The sequence below is a fragment of the Peromyscus maniculatus genome, chromosome 5 (genome assembly GCF_049852395.1).
Source record: "Peromyscus maniculatus bairdii isolate BWxNUB_F1_BW_parent chromosome 5, HU_Pman_BW_mat_3.1, whole genome shotgun sequence".
Lineage (NCBI taxonomy): Eukaryota > Metazoa > Chordata > Mammalia > Rodentia > Cricetidae > Peromyscus > Peromyscus maniculatus.
The window spans coordinates 13,776,789-13,796,106 of record NC_134856.1 but is presented as its reverse complement, the minus strand read 5'-3'; the positions used below and the strand labels follow the sequence as shown (position 1 = coordinate 13,796,106).

At 43.0% G+C, this 19,318-nt stretch overlaps 1 protein-coding gene across 5 annotated transcripts in view; it reads left to right on the top strand.

Annotated features, from left to right (window-relative positions):
- Fto (FTO alpha-ketoglutarate dependent dioxygenase) overlaps positions 1 to 19,318 on the top strand; it is a 362,019-nt gene that overhangs the window by 162,989 nt on the left and 179,712 nt on the right. For 4 of the 5 annotated variants that reach the window (XM_006984039.4, XM_076571713.1, XM_042277320.2 and 1 more), the window contains exons 6-7: positions 1,601 to 1,744; positions 10,962 to 11,081. In XM_006984039.4, coding sequence (XP_006984101.1) covers positions 1,601 to 1,744; positions 10,962 to 11,081 — 264 coding nt within the window. Of the gene's footprint in view, positions 1 to 1,600; positions 1,745 to 10,961; positions 13,298 to 13,352; positions 13,657 to 19,318 lie in introns of those variants that run through there. The other variant, XR_013051162.1, reaches the window with a different exon arrangement.

Genomic DNA, 19,318 nt, shown 5'->3' with positions numbered 1-19,318 from the left:
AATGGTGGTACAAGTCTAAATTACTAAAAATAAATAAATAAATAAATAAATAAAATTTAAAGTTAAAAATGCCAAATTGTTGCTTTGATTAGTTGAACTTCATGATATGAGTTAAATTTCAATAAAGCTGTGACCAAAAACAGGAGTAAAACCTCAAAAACTGCAGGCCCACTCCTAAGTTCTCTATGCCAACTATATATAAAGCAAGAAAGACCAAGTCCTGCGCTTCTCTTTCCATGGCCATAAATAAAGCTAGGCCTTGGGCAGGCTCAGGTCATCAGCCGGCTCCACACCCACGGGAGTGTAGCTTGTTCCAGTTCTTAGACGCAGTAAGTGGGCATGCACCTGCTTGGCCTCACTCCACACTTCGGAAGCAAACGTGAACATAGGATGCCTTTCTTAGTGATTGCCACTTAGAAGTAGGTACTGGGGCACTTTGTGAGCAGGGGTCACCCCTCTTCTTCAGCGCTGCCCACCCTCATGCACTCTGCACGCTGGGGTCACCATGTTAAAATACATACTAGCCAAGCTTCTGTTGTGGACACAAAAACTTAAAGTGTTCCAAGCTTATCTATGCCACGCTGTGTAAAGAGGCAATGGTGGTTTCTATACCACAGGACTTGGTTGCAAGGGCTTTTCCACGTGCTTGCTTTAAATGATAAATATTAAAAGAAATATTTTAAGGACACATTTTCCTCAGATATCCAAAGGAGGAAATATATATGTATTCTAAGAGATCATTTCATCATCAGAATAACTGAATTCATACTCCATCTCTGTCCTTGGTTTCCAGCATAGGCTCCTCCATAGGAGGGTGTCCATTTGACCTCTGTCACGTTTCCACAGGCCTAGAGAGGAGTGAACCAGCTGGCTCTGTCCCCACTGATCATGAGGTGTCACTTTGCCTTGAGTGTGTGTGCTTTGCAGCCCAAGCCTCATAGTCTTTCTACAACCTCCACAGGAAGACCTGCAGCTTTCTCCTGTGTGTAGAAAGGGGAGGGAATTCTTTACTTGAATTTGAAATGTCACCCAGCCCCCTGCACACCATTATTGCTGTTCTAGTCTGTGTGCTTTGTACCAGGTTCTCCAGCCTGGCTACCATTCTCCCCCATTAATACATTCATGACATGAGGGGAAAAAACCCCCACTCTCTTTGACATTTTTGATAACTGGTTATTCCCAGAATAATTGTTTATTACATTTCTTCTACATTTAAGAGTTAGTTTCAGGTGCTGCAGTATATGAAGAATACAGTATATGAAGAAACACATATGTTTGCATGTGTATTCACACACACGTATTCATGCACCTCATATGTGTGTGTGTGTGTGTGTGTGTGTGTGGTGTGTATAGATATACACACACACCTCAGGGTGCATGTTTATTTAGAGAGAGGAGGCCCACATAATGAAGACAGCCCACAGCCTGTGGGACCTAGTGAGGCCTGGCTGGCTGCACAGACTCAGGAGAGCAGGGCACTATGGTCGTTCTCATGTACATGAGCCGTGAGGATGGCGGGTGAGGACACAGGACTGGAGCAGGAGCCGTGCATGGCGAGCTTGCAGTCGCTCACCGTCTCGCTGTCCTTCTGTCTTGGCAGTGCTCCGCGGGCACCCTGGATTATATTCTACAACGCTGCCAGTTGGCACTGCAGAATGTCCTTAATGATGCGGACAACGGCGACGTCTCTCTGAAGTCCTTGGAACCTGCAGTTTTGAAACAAGGAGAAGACATCCACAATGAGGTGAGGGTGGCCAAGAAGTTGATAGGTATGGGACTCACCCCTGCCTGCAGCTTCATGAGGGTCTAACACAGGAGAGCTGAGTTAGAGGAGAGGGCAGGTTAGGACTCACCCCTGCTCACAGCTTCATGAGGGTCTAACACAGGAGAGCTGAGTCAGAGGAGAGGGCAGGTTAGGATTCACCCCTGCTCATAGCTTCATGAGGGTCTAACACAGGAGAGCTGAGTACCTCCCAAAGTGAGCTGTCACTCTGTGATGATTACGATTTCACCATAAGAATTGGGGTGTGAAGGGCAGAAACATTCAGGCCATTGCTTTCTATGAGATGGTTTCTACAGGAAACACACAGTGGGCAGGTAGCAAGGCACCAGAAGGGGTTACATTATATAACTAGAACCTTGAGACAAGGGAACTGACTTTTCTAATGACTCAGAAGCAGCTTCCAAGACTATGAGTAGCTTTGCCCTAACTTCTGCAGGAAGATAAGGCTTTACCCATCCCCCACCCCATGGGTCTTCCCAACACAAACAGCCTCGCAGCATGGGGCAGTCAGTGGCTTCCATGAAGCCAGGCAGAAATAAAGGGACTTAAGGAGAATGGCTGCCCACCTAGCAGTAAGTGGCAATGCTTTGGCTTCACTGTGTGAGAGAGTAGCTGTTTTCTGCAGTCTGTGAGTTCAGCGGGTCTGCATCCTGAGGCCAGTGCGCATCATCCTAAGGTTACTGTTTTGTCAATGCTCGTGATTTCTACATCTCCGAACTTTAGATAGTGACTGCTTAGCTTTTTTCAACTTTTTTCTTTTTGCATAGATGACTTTTTGAAAAAGAAACGTTGTACTATTAAGTGGCATCCTCTATAATTAGTCCAAAGTAAATGTAAAGTAGATAACCATATTCAATGAAGACAGAGCAGTCTCATAGAGAGAAGACGCTAGGCCTGCGCCCTTCCATCATGCTATGGAGATTTGTGATAGTGGGCATGCACCTTTCTAAGTTAAAAAAACAAAGTTGACTTTTACACTTCAGATGAATGGATTTTATTGTGGGTGAATTATACCTCAGATAAAGACATGAGGAGGAAGGTAAGATTAACAGGTGGTAGAGAATGGTTAAAATGGGTCAGCCATCTCAGACTTTCTCATGATGTGACAAGAACTGGTGGAAAACCTGACCTGTGACACGTTGCTGACGCATGAGTGATGATCACTGAGCTCACGCCGGGTGCATTAGGGTATACTGGTAAAGAATCGGGCATTCTAGTGTGTGGAGGAGGGGAACAAGAGACACAAAACACGGTGAAGTATATGGTGTGCTGACGTTGCTAATGCTACTGAAAACAGAACTGCACAAGGAGATGGTGAGAACCCGAGAACATGCGTCTCCTCTGGAAAGAAGGGGAGGGGGTGAGCCATGGCGGGCGGGGGGCATTTCAAGCAGAGGGAGCCTCTGCAGAGACCCCTGGGCAGAGAATGCTCGGTGTTCATGGGGCAGTTCAGCAGCCAGTGAGAGAGGGTAGGAGGCTGCCAGCCGTAGGAGGTGGGGTCACAGGGGCAGGTTAGCAAATGTGTAGATCCCAAGAGGCCCTCCTATGCTCAGCAGGCTTTCTTTTTACTATGAAGGAAATGGAGAGACGCTGAAGGAGTCTGAGCCAAAGAGAAACTGTCTCTTTACCCATAGACATAAGATATCTTGTAATAGATTTAAAAAGGTTTTCTGTCTCTTGTGAGCTGTTGTATACTTCGGGAAACTGCATCAGAATTCTCAGAACCAAAGGCAAAAAGACTGCCTTTCAGAGAATAATGGCTGTCTCCTGCTTCAGCTGAACCCAGGGCTGGGTTTCCTTCCTTCTGTGCCTAGTAAGTGTCCCCATTGAAGGTGTTGCTTATAGCTAGAAGTGCTTGAGACTACGAGTTTCTGGACCTGATGACCTCACTGGGTTATACCTGGGAATGGTCTCATTCTCCATCTTAGTGCAGAATCTCTAATCCAGGTATTCACTTACTCTTCTGAAAGACTTTGTGACTTTCAGATCTGGTCAGCAAACTGGGTGCTGACTTTATCGTGCATGTGTGCTATTTCATTTCAGTCTTTTCTGGTCGTACACGGCTGTGGTGTTTTGTTATCTCAGTGGACAGGGAAACTGTAAAACCACACAGCACAATACTGTCATCAGCATCCATCTGCCACAGAAACTGGCTGACTGCTTTGACATTGTGTCAGGGAGGTAAGGCGGCCCTTGAGGGGTGAATGGATAAAAGGTCTTATAAATAAATACCCCTTGTGCCTATCGTGGCCACCACCTCCTCCTCTCTCGTTCTCCGCAGTCATCTTAGCTTGAAGGTTAAGTTGGTGTGCCAGCTCATCATTAGCTGTTCTGTTATCATGCAGGCAGGCCTGGACTGGGTGTTGGGTTACTCACCCTGCACTGTATTCCTGGTAGTTATCTAGTTTCTTGTTTGTTTTCCTCTCCCTTCAAGGCCATGTGCCTTTGCTAGACTCATTATAACAAACACCTTGAATACTTTGAAGCCATCTGGGTTTAGGAATGCCTTGTTTTCTAGCAAGGCAACATGGGAACTTAGGAGGTAAGAAGGCAGCAGCTTGTTGATACCCCCATTTTAAGATACAGAGCAAAGACTTCAATTCATTTATAAGCAGAATTCCCCTCTTGGTTATTAAATTGTCCATTTGTATACCCAACAATCTTCTGGCAAGTTTCTCCTGGAAGGGACACAGTGGATAGTCTCATGTTGGAGTTTCTTCTGTTCTTCTTCTGTTCCTGCTCCTCTCCTGAGCTGCTCTGGATGGCTTCATGTGTGTCTGTGTAGCTGTAGCTGTTTGATTAAAATTCTGTGATCTCTCATCCCCAACAATGAAGAAAAAGGTCAGGTCATAGCATTGATTAAAATGCACACACCCTGGATCTGGTGTCCATAAAAGTGTGGCATCCTTTTGACACCTCTTCAGCCTACCAGAAAGCCTCTACCTGGAGTGAGCCTCCGTGCTGGGCTTCTTGACTGGCATGGGAGGGGTAGGGTGCGAGCCAGCAGGGATGGAAATTTCCCTTTCTGCCCAGAGAGTTCTCTAGGCCTGTGCGATGCTGAGAGACAGTAAGTTCTGGGGCTTGTGGTCCTCTCTAGCTAGTATTCTTCACCTCGGGCAAGAATATGACAGAGTCTAAGGCACTGAAACCTCTGCACAAACCTGTGTGGTTGTTACGTGATCACCACTGCTTCCCAGCTGGCATAGCTCTCCTGTGGCACAGCCCACTTCACACTGGCTTCAGAACTCGAATTCTTTTATTAATTTGTGTTTTTAAAAACAAAACTGTTTTTACTGGTGGAAGTAGTGTTAGGGTTTTTTTCTTTTTTAATCTTTATTGTACTTTATTTTTATTACTTTACAGAGACTTAGGTTTCGTTTTGGAATTTTTCAAACACAATTATACTTGGTTGTTTCTCTCCTCAGACTCCCCCACCCCCATCTCCTCCCACTTCCTTTATTCCTTCCCACCCCCACCTCCAGTTAGACTCAGGGTCTAGCTGTGTAGTCCAGGCTGGCCTTGTTAATCACCCTCCTTAGCTAAGAAGTGTAGTACCATTAAGTACCCTTAGACCCATTTTTCCATCAGCACCTTCTCCTCTGCCTCTGCAGCCTCCTCCTTCTTATCGTTGATTGTTTTTAGTTAGCACACAGAATAAAGGCTTTCATTATGGCGTTGCGTATGTCTATCTCAGTACACTTCGTTCTTGTTCAGTTAGTCACTGCCCGCCACTGCCCTCCCTCCTGCCTTGTTCTGTCCCTCATGTTCCCAAACAGTCCCTGCTCTCACATCACACATAGCCCAATGCCCTCTCCTGTTTCATGCTTTCCCTTACAGCTCTCATGTCTCATAGTCTCTTCCATTTCCAGTCATGTCTGTATGCATGTACGCTTGCATAGATAAACATATACATATACGTTTTTATCTAAATTGGGCTATATTTTTGTCTGGCTTCTTTTGCTTAGCATAATGATTTTCTAGTTCCATTATTTTCCTGAAAATACCATAATTGCAGTCTTTTTCACAGCTGAGTAAATTTCTACTGAGTATATACACCACATTTAAAAAAATCTATTTTACTGTTGATGGATGTCTAGACTGTTTCCAGATCTTTGCTGTTGTGAATAGTGTGGCATTAAACATAGATATGGAAGTATCTCCACGGTGTGCTGACTCAGAGTCTTTTATGTATATATCTAAGAGTGGTATACCTTCATCCTATGGTAGTTCTGGTTTTGTTTTTTGAGGGGCCTCCATATTCATTCCATAATGACTGCACCCATTTATACTTCTCCCAACAATGAATAGGGTTCTGATTTTCCCACACCTCACCAGCGTGTGTTGTCATTTATTGTCTTGACACTGGAGTGGGATGGAATTTCCAGATGGCTGTAATTTGCATTTTGCTAATGGCTAAGGATATTGAAAGTATTTATTGGCCACTCGTATTTCTTCCCTTAGAACTATCTGTTCACTTTACTCCATTTATTCCCTTGATGATTTGGTTTTGTGATGTTTCGTTTTTGGAGGTCCTTTGAAGTCCAGGAAGTAATGCCCTGTTGGGCATGTATTTTGCTAACATTGTTTTCCTGTTTTGTGTGTTATCTCTTCATTTTGATGATTGTTTCTGTCCCTGTGCAAGAGCTTTTTAATTTCATTTAATCTCATCAATTTTCTGTGCTATTGAGGTCTTTTCCAGAAAGTCCTTGCCTATCTCTATATTCTGAAGTGTTTTGTCTTTCTTAGCAATTTCAGAGTTTCGAGTCTTATATTAAGGTCTTTGATCTATTTTGAACTGATTTTTGTCTATGGGGAAAGTTGTAAATCTTGTTTCTTTCTTTTACATGTGGATATTCAGGGTTCCCAGCACCATTATTGAAGAAGATGTCATTTTTCCAATATATCTTCTTGACATAAGAGATCAGCTGTCCCAGTTACATGGGTTTATATCTGGGTGCTCTGTGAAGTTGGTCTGCTTCCATGGTCCTGCTATGCTGTTTTTGTTACTATGGCTTTATAGTATACTTTGAGAGTATGTGTTGTGATACCTTCAGCATTGCTTATTCTGTTCAGGATTGCTCTTGGCTTATGGGGGTATTATGTGCTTCTACATGAATTTTAGAATTCTTTTCTAGTTCTGTGCACAATGTCATTTGAATTTTTATGGAAATTGTATTGAATTTGTAGATAACTTTTTGTAATACAACTATTTTCACAATATCCTGCTAATCCATGAGTATTGGGGTCTTTCCGTCTTCTAGTGTTTCAGTTTCTTTCATCAATGTCTTATTTCATTGTAGACATTTTAAACCCCTTTGATGAGGAAGGAAGTTAAATTATGAATGGAGCTTTCCCCCTTATTTCTTTCTTGGCAAGTTAGAGGTGTACAGGACTGTGTATTTCTGTGTTGGTTTTACATCCTTTTGCGAGGTAGAAAGCAGTTACCAGGTGGAAGAGTTTTCTAAGTTGTCTTCATGGCCCCTCAAATTTAGGATCATGTTATCCGTAAATAGAGATCATTTTACTTCTTTTTTTCTATTTATATTCCTTTTCTTTCTTTCTCTTGCCTATTTCTCTAGTTAAGATTTGAAACACTATACTGAGTAAAAGTGGAAAGTGTAGAGAACCTTATCTTATTTTCAATTTTAGAGAATTTAATGTAATATTGGCTATAGGTTTGTGATATAAAGCCTTTATTATGCTAAGTATGTTCCTTCTATTTGTAGTTTATTCAGCGATTCCATTATGAAAGGACATGGACTTTTTCAAAGGCCTCTTCTTCTGCATCTACGGATGGCCCTGTGACTTCTGCCCTTGCATAACTTACTGGCTTTATTACATCTGTATTTGCATATGTTGAACCATCTTTGCATGCCTGGAATGGAAACAATTTGGTCATGGGTCATGGTATATGATTGTCCTCATTTGTTCTTGAATTTGATTTGAAAAGATTTTGTTAAGAAATTTTGTGTCTATGTTCATCAGTGAATTTGGTCTCTAGCCCTTTGTTGGTGTTCTTCTCTGGTTTTGAGATCGTGGTAATGCTGGCTTTGTTCACTGCGTTTGGTAGCTGCCTTCCTTTTCCGTTCTATGAAACAGTTTGAGGAGCATTGGTGTTAACTCTTCCTTAAAATGTTAGTAGGAGTTGGCAGTGGATTCATCTGGTCTGGGGCTTCTCTTCATCAGTTCCATTGCTTTTTATGGATTTAAGTTGTTTTACATCTTGTTCTAATGTTGGTAGGTCATATTGTGCTGGGAATTTATCCATTATAAAGAGGTGGTTTCTAGTTTTCTATCCTTCCTGAACATCCAGAACCCTGATTCTTCAAAAACAGAAGTTACTTTTTTTTTTAATTTTTATTTGGAATCAGAAGGGCTTACACTATAGCATGCATGTGGAAGTTAGAGAAATTAGTTCACTCCTTGCATCATGTGGGTTCCAGGGCTCAAGCTCAGGTTGATGGCCTTGGCGACAAGCACCCTTACCCTCTGAGCCAAGATACCGAGGTGCCTGAGGAGGAAGAGAAGCTTTTATTTGTTAGCGTGGCCGGGGCTCCGCATTTGCTGTTTTGTCCAATGGCACAGCCCCCGCACGCTCACTTCCTGCTTCCAAGCTCTCCATCACAGAAGTACAGTTCCCTGTGCCCTGATAGGTTGATAGGCTCGTTGTTTGTGATAGTCTTTTTATTCCCTGTGTACCAGGGTGGTGAAGGCTTCCAAGTTTTGTCCTCTTCAGTGGAAATAACTGGCCCAAGGGTTGAGAAGCCATTGGAAACCACTTCACTTCTACCTAACTTCAGGCTTGAGGCTTTGTTGTCAGGCTGCTTGGACAGTGTGAACAGTGTCGTGAGAAACCCATGAGAAGGTCCTCTTTTTTTTTTTTTTTTTTTTTCTTGTAGTAAATGTGTTGCTAAACCTGGATCTTCCCTAAAGTTGAACTGTGGTCATATTCATTCTCCTTTGTAAGTACTCAGATTTACCTTCTGTCAACCACTGTCTTTTAATACCACAGATAAGGTTTAGCAACTGTCTTAATGTGGCCCACATTCCTGTTTTGTTTAAACAGCTTTAGCTGAAATCGGTTCTACACATCAAACAAACATTGCTTTAGTGTAAACGAAAACCTTTCGTTAGACCAGGTCTTCTCCAGTTTCTTCCCTGAGCCGTTTTCACCATTGTTAGTCCTCACAAGTCGCTTTTGTTTGCTTCTTGAAAGTTCGGCGTGGAGGAACACTCCGCAGCCCTCCGCGGTCCCAGGCCATGGTGAAAGAGCCCAGCGCAGTGGGTGGAACGTGGTCACTCTGCAAAGCAGACACCACGGCGTGGTGCTGGACTCTGCAGGAGTAAAGGGCCTTGGGGTGAGATGGAGTTCTGGCTGGTGATACCAGCTGGTGTCCAAGTGGAGGACAAGCCGTGGAAGACTGACTTGTCTGCTCAGTGCTGGTCAGACTCTGCTCTGTGTGGGATTGGATTGTTTCCATTGCAAGCCTCAGACAACTAAACCCGAGTCAGCTTGAGTGGAAAGGGGCTCTGGAGGTAGTTCATCCAGTCAGTGCCTCTTTCTAGACCTGATTTTCCATCTTCTCACCTCATAGTCACTTCCTGCCATGTTGGCTCCAGTTTGACAGCAAGATATCTACAAGCTTCTTCTTGTGTTTCTCCAGTCTTGAGACCTGTTCTTCCAAAATCCAGAAATGGGGCAGTGGGGGATGTTTGGTGTGGTGATATTGTGTTCCTCAATATATTGTGCACCTTAATAAACTTATCTGGGGTCAGAGAACAGAACAGCCACTAGATAGACATAGAGGCCAGAAAATGGTGGTACACACACCTTTAATCCTAGCATTCGGGAGGCAGAGATCCATCCAGATCTTTGTGAGTTCAAAGCTGCACTGGAAACAGCTAGGCATGGTGACACATGCCTTTAATCCCAGGAAGTGATGGCAGGAAGCAGAAAGGTATATAAGGTGTGAAAACCAGGAACGAGAGCTTGGTTAAGCTTTTAGGCTTTTGAGCAGCAGTTCAGCTGAGTTCCATTCGGATGAGGACACAGAGGCTTCTGGTTTGAAGAAACAGGATCAGTTAAGAAGTTGGCGAGGAAAAAAAAAAAAAAAAAGCCGGGCAGTGGTGGCGCACGCCTTTAATCCCAGCACTCGGGAGGCAGAGCCAGGTGGATCTCTGTGAGTTCGAGGCCAGCCTGGGCTACCAAGTGAGTCCCAGGAAAGGCGCAAAGCTACACAGAGAAACCCTGTCTCGAAAAACCAAAAAAAAAAAAAAAAAAAAAAGAAGTTGGCGAGGTGAGGTTAGCTGTGGCATGTTCTGTCTCTCTGATCTTTCAATATTCACCCCCAATACCTGGCTCCGGGTTTATTCTTAATAATAAGACCTTTTAAGAACCGTGCTACATCTAGCTCAACCCTGGGTTTCCACTTCTGCCTTTAGTATTCTAGCTAGATCTCTGCCTATACCACAGGACTGAGCCTGAAGAAGGGCTGATGATGATGATGGGAGCTATGTGTTCATCCTGTGGATAGGAGCAGTGCCTGTAGGTGGTCAACACAAACAGCTGCTAACTTCCCAGAAAAGAACGCAAATCAGCGCCTTCTATCTTTGCTACTGTTTGCCTATTGCAGTTGACCCTTGCTGAGTCAACAAGTGAGAACCTTAATGGCTGTGTAGGAGCTTGAATGCCTCTATAACTAATTATATATTGTTTGCTTATGTGCCTAAGATTATCACCAACACCGCCTGGCCCTTGGGTAAGTTCTTTCTTTTCAGTCTAAGAAATGGACACACGGTACTCTCAATATCTGTCTGTGTCATTGTCTTCCTAGCTGTTACTAAAAATGTTTAATTGCTTGGTTATGATTTTCCATCATACACAGTGGACGCTGCTTATACTCCAGGATCTGAATATTTGTCCTATCTGCCTAAAACATGTAACGTGGCCTGGACTGCCATCCTAGCAGGACTTCAGGTCTAAGACTTCCATTTTCTTAGCTTTCAGAATGCTCTGGAGATGCCAGGGTGTGTTGGGAACTAGTTAGGCCAGGCTTTTCTCACCTTTCTCGCCCCCTGTCTATAAAGATGCCAAAGGAGAATTAAGTGGGGAAGTCATTGTCCTTGTGAGTCTATCACAAGGACGTTCTAACCACCACCTTCTTGTTCTGGTCCACAGGTCGAGTTTGAGTGGCTGAGGCAGTTCTGGTTCCAAGGAGATCGAAACAAACTCTGCACTGATTGGTGGTGTGAACCCATGACTCAGTTGGAGGAGCTCTGGAAGAAGATGGAGAGCGTGGTAAGTGCATGAGGTCTGGCCACGTTTTCTGGGGCCCTGCACTGTGCACATCTTCAGCTGTCTAATTGTCACAGGCAAAGGTATATGTTATCAGTCTGTGTGATTGTGTTAGGTCGTGTCCCATAAGGTAATGGGAGCAGCCTGCCATTCTGTCCCTAAAGCCTCAGCGCATTTCCGAAACATTTCTGACCTTCTTCATGGAAGGCCCTCTCTTAGACATGAGCTGAGACACAGCAGGAGGACAGGACACCAGCAGTATCCAGCGTTCGTTTGCTTTTATGCTGCAGCCACTATCTGGAGGGTTTTCCTCCCACAGTGGATGTGGACAGTGTTGGGAGCCCTAACTCATAGATGTGAAATCTGAGGTACAGAGAAATCAGTGCTTGTCCAGGGTCGCTCAGTAGATGATTGAGATGGAGGTGAGGCTGCCAGATTGCAAAGTGCATGCGTTTAGTCACCATAACCTAGCAGTTTAGGAAAGAGAGAAATGTGGGTGCCACCACATATTACTGCAGCTAAAATAAAACCATGCAGTGAGACCTAAAAAATTAAAAAAAATAAAAAATAAAAATCGTGGGCTGGCCCAGAACGTAAAAACAGTTGCCACCAAACCTGGCAACCTGGGTTCTGTTTCAGGGACCCAGATCATGGAAGGAGAAAATGGACTCACTCTCAGGCCGTCCTCTGACCTCTGCACGTTCACCATGGTTCAGATCAGTATCAGGTTCAGGCCATTACTTCTGGGACTGTTGGGAAGGTGCTGGTCTGGTTAGAGGCATGTGGAGAAGAGGAGATGGGGCAGGCTATCTGGGGAGGAACATTAGGTCTTGGGACTGTAAAAACAAGATCAGAAAGCAGGGCATTTATGGTATGTAGAACATGGACTTTATCAGCTAGATGGCAGGCAGAAGCCACTTGATAAGCCTTCATTGGGATAGTGATAACAACAGTAAATGCTTGCATGGTATTTTTATGAGTACTAAAGATTGCTGTCACTTAATGTTCATGATGACCCTGTAGGATAGGCTTGACTTTTGTCTCACTTTTACATACGAGGAGATAGGAGCCCAAAGGCCTTATGTAACTTTCCCAAGGTCACCAGCTAGTAAGTGGCAGAGCTGGGATTTGAACTCTAGAAGGCTTGCTCTAGGCTGCTTGCCTTTTGTCGGCTCACCGATCTGCCTGCAGACACTTGAATTTGGAATGTAGAGGAAAGGCGATAAAAGCCTGCTGACCTCTGGAGAGTGCCACTTCACAGATTTGAAGTGTGCTGAGAGCAGTGAGCTCATCTCAGGGGTGCACGGGGATCGCCAGGCCCCACACATAATGTTTTCAGACAGCTTTGTGGGCCTATGGTTGACATACAGGAGACTACACAAGCATAATGTATATAGTTTGATGGGTTGAAAGATAGATATGCACCTATGGAGCCAGAGCCAGAGCCCATGCTGAAACCTGTCTGTCACCTCCAAAGGAGTTCACTTGGCATGCCAATTTAGTATTACTGTTTTGATAAAGATGTGAACATAGTTTCTTCTCTAAGCCCTGTTTTATAATAATGAAAACACCAAGTTACAAATATGAAGGCCTCAGCTGAAGAATGTGGACCAGAATGCATCTCTCTAAGAACTGACATCTCTGAGATCCTTTGCAAGGATCAGTGTCTGGGAATGGAACACTATTACCCTTTTAATGTATTAGTAGTCTCAAAGATAGATTTCCCCAAAGCCCTGAGCATTGTATTGCCAGGTTGGAGGTGATGAAGAGTCTCTTTCTGCCTGGCTAGCTCTGGTCAAGCCTGGGGAAAAAATGCTGTTTTTATAGGATATGCACAGATGTCTGGATAGCACCCATTTTACATATGCACTTAGACTCCTGTTTGCTGAGGCCTGATTCTTAGACATTAGCCTGACTTGAAATTGTAATTTGATGAAGTTATAAATTAAGACTTAGAAACAATAAGAACTCAGTAATTTTGTAAAATAATTTTTAAATAGTTTTTATTGCTTTCATTTTAGGAATATTTCCCCCCAAGTAAAATTTTTAGTATTGATCACATTAGCATGTGATCACACTAGTGATATTTATTATTAATTCATTGAAAAGGTATGAGTGTAGATGTATGACAGCATGTCCATATGTTTATACATACATTTGGTAGGTATGAGTGTAGATGTATGACAGTGTCTCCATATGTGTATACATACATTTGGTAGGTATGAGTGTAGATGTATGACAGTGTCTCCATATGTGTATACATACATTTGGTAGGTATGAGTGTAGATATATGACAGTGTGTCCATATGTGTATATACAACATTTGGTAGATATGTGTGGATATATGACAGTGTGTCCATATGTGTACATACATTTGGTGGATATGAGTGTAGATGTATGACGGTGTCTCCATATGTGTATATTCACATTTGGTAGTAGTGGCACATTAGTTAAAGAAAGTATCTTTTATTTATTTGTATTCATACCACAAAAAATATACTAAAAGGAGTAGCAATCCAAGTAATTTTCCAGAGCATAGTTCTTTGCACTTGGCGGGGCATTCTTTGGCTTTGCTATTAAAAAAAAAATCAGTGGTTCACTATCTCCCGAATACCACAGTTGGATCATTATCAGCAGAGTGAAGGTTTGGGCCAAGATAAAAGGGATGGTTCCTCTAAATTAAGTTGAAGCGTTTTGCTTTGGGCCTTTAAAAAAGGTTTCTAATAAACTCATGGTAAGTTGTTTTTGCTATTGGAAGACACAGCAGAGACTAATCTTAGGAAGAGTCCCTGGCTGTTCCTAGTGCAGTGCTGTGCGGTATTTGGGCATGGGGGTGAAATAGGCATCGGCTGGTGGGAGTCTGGCTGGGAGCCCTCTTCAGCTTGTCTTTACACTTGTAAGCAGTAGGGGGCAATGTTGAGCTGCCAGTTGGAGGCCCCAAGATGCTGCCTTTCAGGAAAATGCATATAAATGTCCCATTAACTGCCAAGAATTATCCCTGTTGCTTCAAGTTAACTGTAATCTCCAAGATTCCATAACACAGGAAATCAGTTGTGGGTTCACAAATTCAACAGCAATTTCACATCAAACGTGCAGTGTTTGGTGCACATTTAGATTCTCTGGAATTAAGCTAATCGAAAGGGCATTTCTGAATGTTCAAACTTTTCTTCTAGGGAATATATTACTCCAAATTATTATGATTTTAGACAAGCGAGTCTTTGTTATCTTTCTGGTTTTTTGAGTTAGAGAGTCTTGTGAGTGTTGTGGAAAGATGTCTTTGATCAATGTATTTTTGCCAGTTCCACAATATATCTTCCGTCATTTTTCGTGAGAACAATAAGCCCTACAACCTTGGCCCCTGCATGCATTACTTTGCTCATTTGGTTTAGGAGCAAAGCAGCTTTTGATGGCCCTTGTGCCAGGGAAGAGGCGAGTGTTGTAATTTCTCTCTGTCTTTCTGTTCTTTTTCTCATGTGGTTGGGAGAGGTAGTCTCCAGAAGCCTCTAGGAGAATGGAAAATGAATTTTGAAATAGCTATTCTTCCATTAGTGGTAATTGCTGCACATGTCATAACCAGCCACATATTTTAGAAAGTTTAGTCAGCTGTACATAAACTCCCCTGGCCTCTGCCGCCCACTCCCTGTCCCAGCAGGCATGCTCTGGCACACTTGTGTCCTGCCCCTTCCCTCCTGGATGACAGTTTTACTCTGTGCCTGCTCTTGTGATGTAAATGTTAAACCTTATATTCGAATGACATTCTGATAAAACATCGCATCTCCCCTGAATATTACTCTGTGAGTTTATAGAGCATTGAGCCCGGAGCAGCCTGACCCTTTGCACCACGGCCAAGCCTTTCTTGCCTTCTTTGCTCTCCACTCAAGAAGTCTTCCAGCACTGAGCACCACTCACATATTTGTATTTTTTTTTCAACCAACCCACTACCTCTCATCCAAGATTATCATATTATGAGAAGACCCTTCGGGATAGGAGAGTTATCATTTGAAAGAAACTGCAAGCTTTTCTTGCCAGCTCAAGAGGAATATGAAAAGCTGAGGTCTCCAGTGAGGGAGCAAAGTCATTCCGCGGCCTGAGATCCAGTGGATAGGCCATTTGTCTCCCAGGGGCTGGTATCACTCTTTGCAAAACTGACATTTATTTTACCTATAAAAATGTTTTAACACTATCAAATTCATGGTGAGACTGAAAAGAATGCTGGGTGTGAAATCCTCTAAATTGATGACATTTATTCATTTCCTTTTGACCTTAAAAACTTCCACTTGGTACAATCCAGTGGAATTATTCCAGACGAGCGTCCCGAGGAAGCGCTCTGAGAAAAGCAGATGATTTATGTACTGCGGGGATTTCTTCATGCATTCTGTTGTTGTTGCTTTTCCTTTGGGGGGAGAAAGTGGCTCCTGATCATCCTCTGTGTTCTGAGCCATTTCCTGTCCCAACAGTCCCTGGTGCTACAGTAGCAAGCACTGTGCATGGTGATTGGCCTTAATAACCTTTGCCGACTGTAGTGGGTGGGAGCCAAGGCTGGATTATTTTAATGTATCCGTTTTGAATCATTGTAAAATACAACATATAATTATGTTAGGTAAGCAATAGGCTACATTTAATTTGCCCATTTATGTTAAAATTTGGCTCAGGAGAGCAGAGAGATGTGGAAAATGAGTGGGTGTTTCATTTCATAACATAACCAAGGTTCTTGTTGTTAAAGTTTTAAGAGAGAAATGTTCTTCAGAATGTACAGGCATCCCTGACAAGTTATTTATAATGGTTTAATTCCGAGGTGAGTCATGCCTCTCTGCTTGTCATTGTGGTCTGCATAAATCATCAGGGAACCTAGTTCTGGAGGCAGCCTGCTGCTGCAGGGACAGGTCCCCTGTTTGTGGCTCCCTCAGTTACAGGGAATGAGTGAGCCCAAAAGCGGTTTGTTTATTTGTTTTGGGAGAGGTTAACGAAGCTGTCACTACAGCTGTAGATAAAATTCTTCGTAAGTGAGCATAGGAACAAGGCTGCTTCTTATGTACCGAAATATATATCGGATACAATGGTATTTGGATCACACTCAAGTAAATTCAATTTAAAATTTCTTCTAAATTAAAGATTTTAGGGAACATGAAGGATATCACGTTAAATTATATATAAATATTTTGGGTTCATATTAATGGTGAAATCACATAGATATAGTATGTATATTCATGTTATATATGTGTATATTTACCTCCCCATAAGTATTCCTGTGAATACTAAATTACATGTACTAACATAATCTTGTCTCCCATTTTTCAACATTTTTGTTTTCATTTTGATATTTATTTTTAACCATGTGTATTATCTATGCATGGATATGTGCACATGAATACAGGTACCTTTGGAGGCCAGAGGCATCATGTCCTAGAGCTGGAGTTAGAGGTGTTGTGAGCCAGCCAGCCTGGGTGCTGGGAATCGAACTTGGATCCTCTGCAAGAGCCCTATAAGCTCTTAACCACTGATCCATCTCTCCAACCCTAGGGTCAGGATTTCTAATTTAAGAGCAGAGTATATTATAGTAATTTAAGATCTGGTATGAAATGTCTGGTGGTTTTCAATTAAGATTTAAATCCCCCTCTCCCTCCTTTGACTGGGACATTGCCGAGTGGCTCAAGATAAGCACAGATTGGAAGCAGGTTAAACAGTTACAGCACCCAATAATTCAAATTCTGGAACACAGTATTTTAGGGGCTTGTGTTTATCTTTGGAAATTGGGAAAAAGAAAGAAGTCACTTCCAGCCACAAAAGCTCCAATCCTTGGCTTACATTTGGTGATCCTCAAGGTATTCACTGGAGTTTGATTCTTTGCACCTACCCCCTACCTCCAGTTTTCCACAGCTGTATTGTTCTAAAGCAAAATATCTTGAGAGAGGGAGGAGGTTTTATATGCAATTTAGCATTGAACTTCTTTCTAACATGTTTTGGGTTTTTATTGATAGATATTTTTTTAGACTCTCTTTAGAACACACCCCCCCCCAGTTGCTACAAACTTAATAATGATTTTTTTAAGTGTGTGTATCCTGTCCTTTTTTGGGGGAAAAATTACAATTCCAAGAGAATTCAGGCTTAAGCCTCCCAAACAGAGTGTGCATGGGAAGCACAAAAGCCTGTGTTTGTGATTCTCTTTGAAGTGTTTTGCAACTGGATAAGGAAAAATTTAGAAAGCGGCTGATAGTGTTCAGGGTAAATACTTAAACCCCTTTAGAGAATTTCACACACAGATACTGTGTGCAGAAAAAAGGAGTACTTATGTTTCTTAAAGCTGCTACAGCCTGCAGCTTTGTACTTAAAGACAGAGGTGTTGAATAGAATTCTACTGAGGATACATCCAGTGACAATATCTCCAGGAACATCAGAGCCGGCCGGCCAGTGGTAGACTTTCTGTTCTTAACCCTTGCGTGAGCAGTGTGAGCAGAGCCTTCTAGTGCCCGGTGCTAGGACATGCCAGGGATGCTCAGAGGCCTCGGCTGCCACCTCTGTTCCAAACACAACAGGAGCAAGACTCAAAACACTGAAATGGAGAGCAAATGTGACAGGCACTAGGACATGCCAAAGGAAAGCATGCTGTTCGCTCCCTCTTGATTCCAGTTAGTGTGGAGAAAGGAAGGCTGGGACAGTCAGCCAGGACTTCAGTTGCTGCCTCCACACCAGAGCATTTGACACATTCTGTTCACCTTCATTAAGTCCACACGTGCATGACACATACACACCATGTTTACATTATTCTATTTGTAAAAAACAAAACAACAGCAAAAAACTCCCACAAAAAACACAGGTCAGTTCTCTTGTTTCAAATGGTTTTAACTACTATGAAATTCAAATCTGTGTAAAGGGTAGAAAGCCCTACTACTTTTCCTGGGGGAACTGTGGTAGCCTCAGCTGCTGGAATTTATTTTGGGTTACTTTGACAAGCAGGCCATAACATGTGTGTGTGTGAATTCAGAAACCCAGATGCCGGGCTGGTGTGTCAGGAAGTCCATTTTCCCAGGAAAGACAAAGGCTAATACGCACTCTACCATCTCTCCCCAGTCCCTCTTCAGATGGCTTGGTGCATTGTTCAGGCTTTCTCTACTCTCTCATGCACCTGATTGAAAAAACTCTTTTCCATGTCCTGGATGAGTCACAGTGTAGAGAATGAAGTAATGTCTAAATACATGCATGCATACATACATACATACATACACACATACATACATACATACATACATAAAAAGACAACAGGCCCACAGCTTGAAAAGGAAGCAACCTTCACCAGATCTGTGCCATTTATTTGTAATATCATCTGGAGTTTTGCTGTTTTAACCTCCAAGTTAGCTAATGAGTGGCCCCTAAAACTGTTCCCTTTTGAAGAACATGGTTATAATGGTCTCCTGAGGGAGCTTGGAGACTACACATTGCATCCGAAATAGTGATTCCTTCCAGAGGTTAGCATGACTCCCCTTGCTTAGAGGTATTTGATTGAGGTTCTCCCACAAGCCCCCAGTTCTATCCCAGAGCCAAAGGGACCCATAGCAGTTTGGAGCACAATGCTATTCCTGCAGTGCTCCCACCCACTGAGGGTTAAATACTTGTGCGGTGGGACTGGGAATCTTGTCATACTTTGCAAAAGTGTCCCTATGGAGAAATGTGCTCAAACTGCTAAAAACCTCGCTTCTCTGAGAACTATGGGGACACGTGAAGTTCCCTCTTTCATCCATCTAAGGTAGCATAACCACCATTCTGCTATTCCTCCTTGACATCTGAAAACTAATGAGCCAGTATTTTTCAGAAAGGGACTGCGATAGACTGCCTTTTTGTATTCTTAAAACTGCCTCTGTAGTCGCTGGTCAGTGATACTTTTAATTCTGATTGACTTTGTGTTTCCTTGCCATGAGGTCAACCTCATCTGGGACCGCCTGGGACCATATCACTTGTAAACATTTTCTCGGTGTGTATCAAAGCTCAAATAGATAATCTCCTACTTGTTTTTGATTGATTGACAAAATTAGCCCTCAAATAAAAAAGTGGGTTATCAGGTCTGTTATGATATTGCTAGTGGAGGACCTGGGCTACCCCGGCCGAGATGCAGGGAAACATGCCAGGCAGATGCAGAGGCAGACAGTCACTCATAACCCAGGCACTGCATCCATGTGGAAATAAGTTTATAATAGAGAGGTGAAGAGAAAGATAGGGAAAGAGAGGGAGACAGAAAGAGAGAGGGA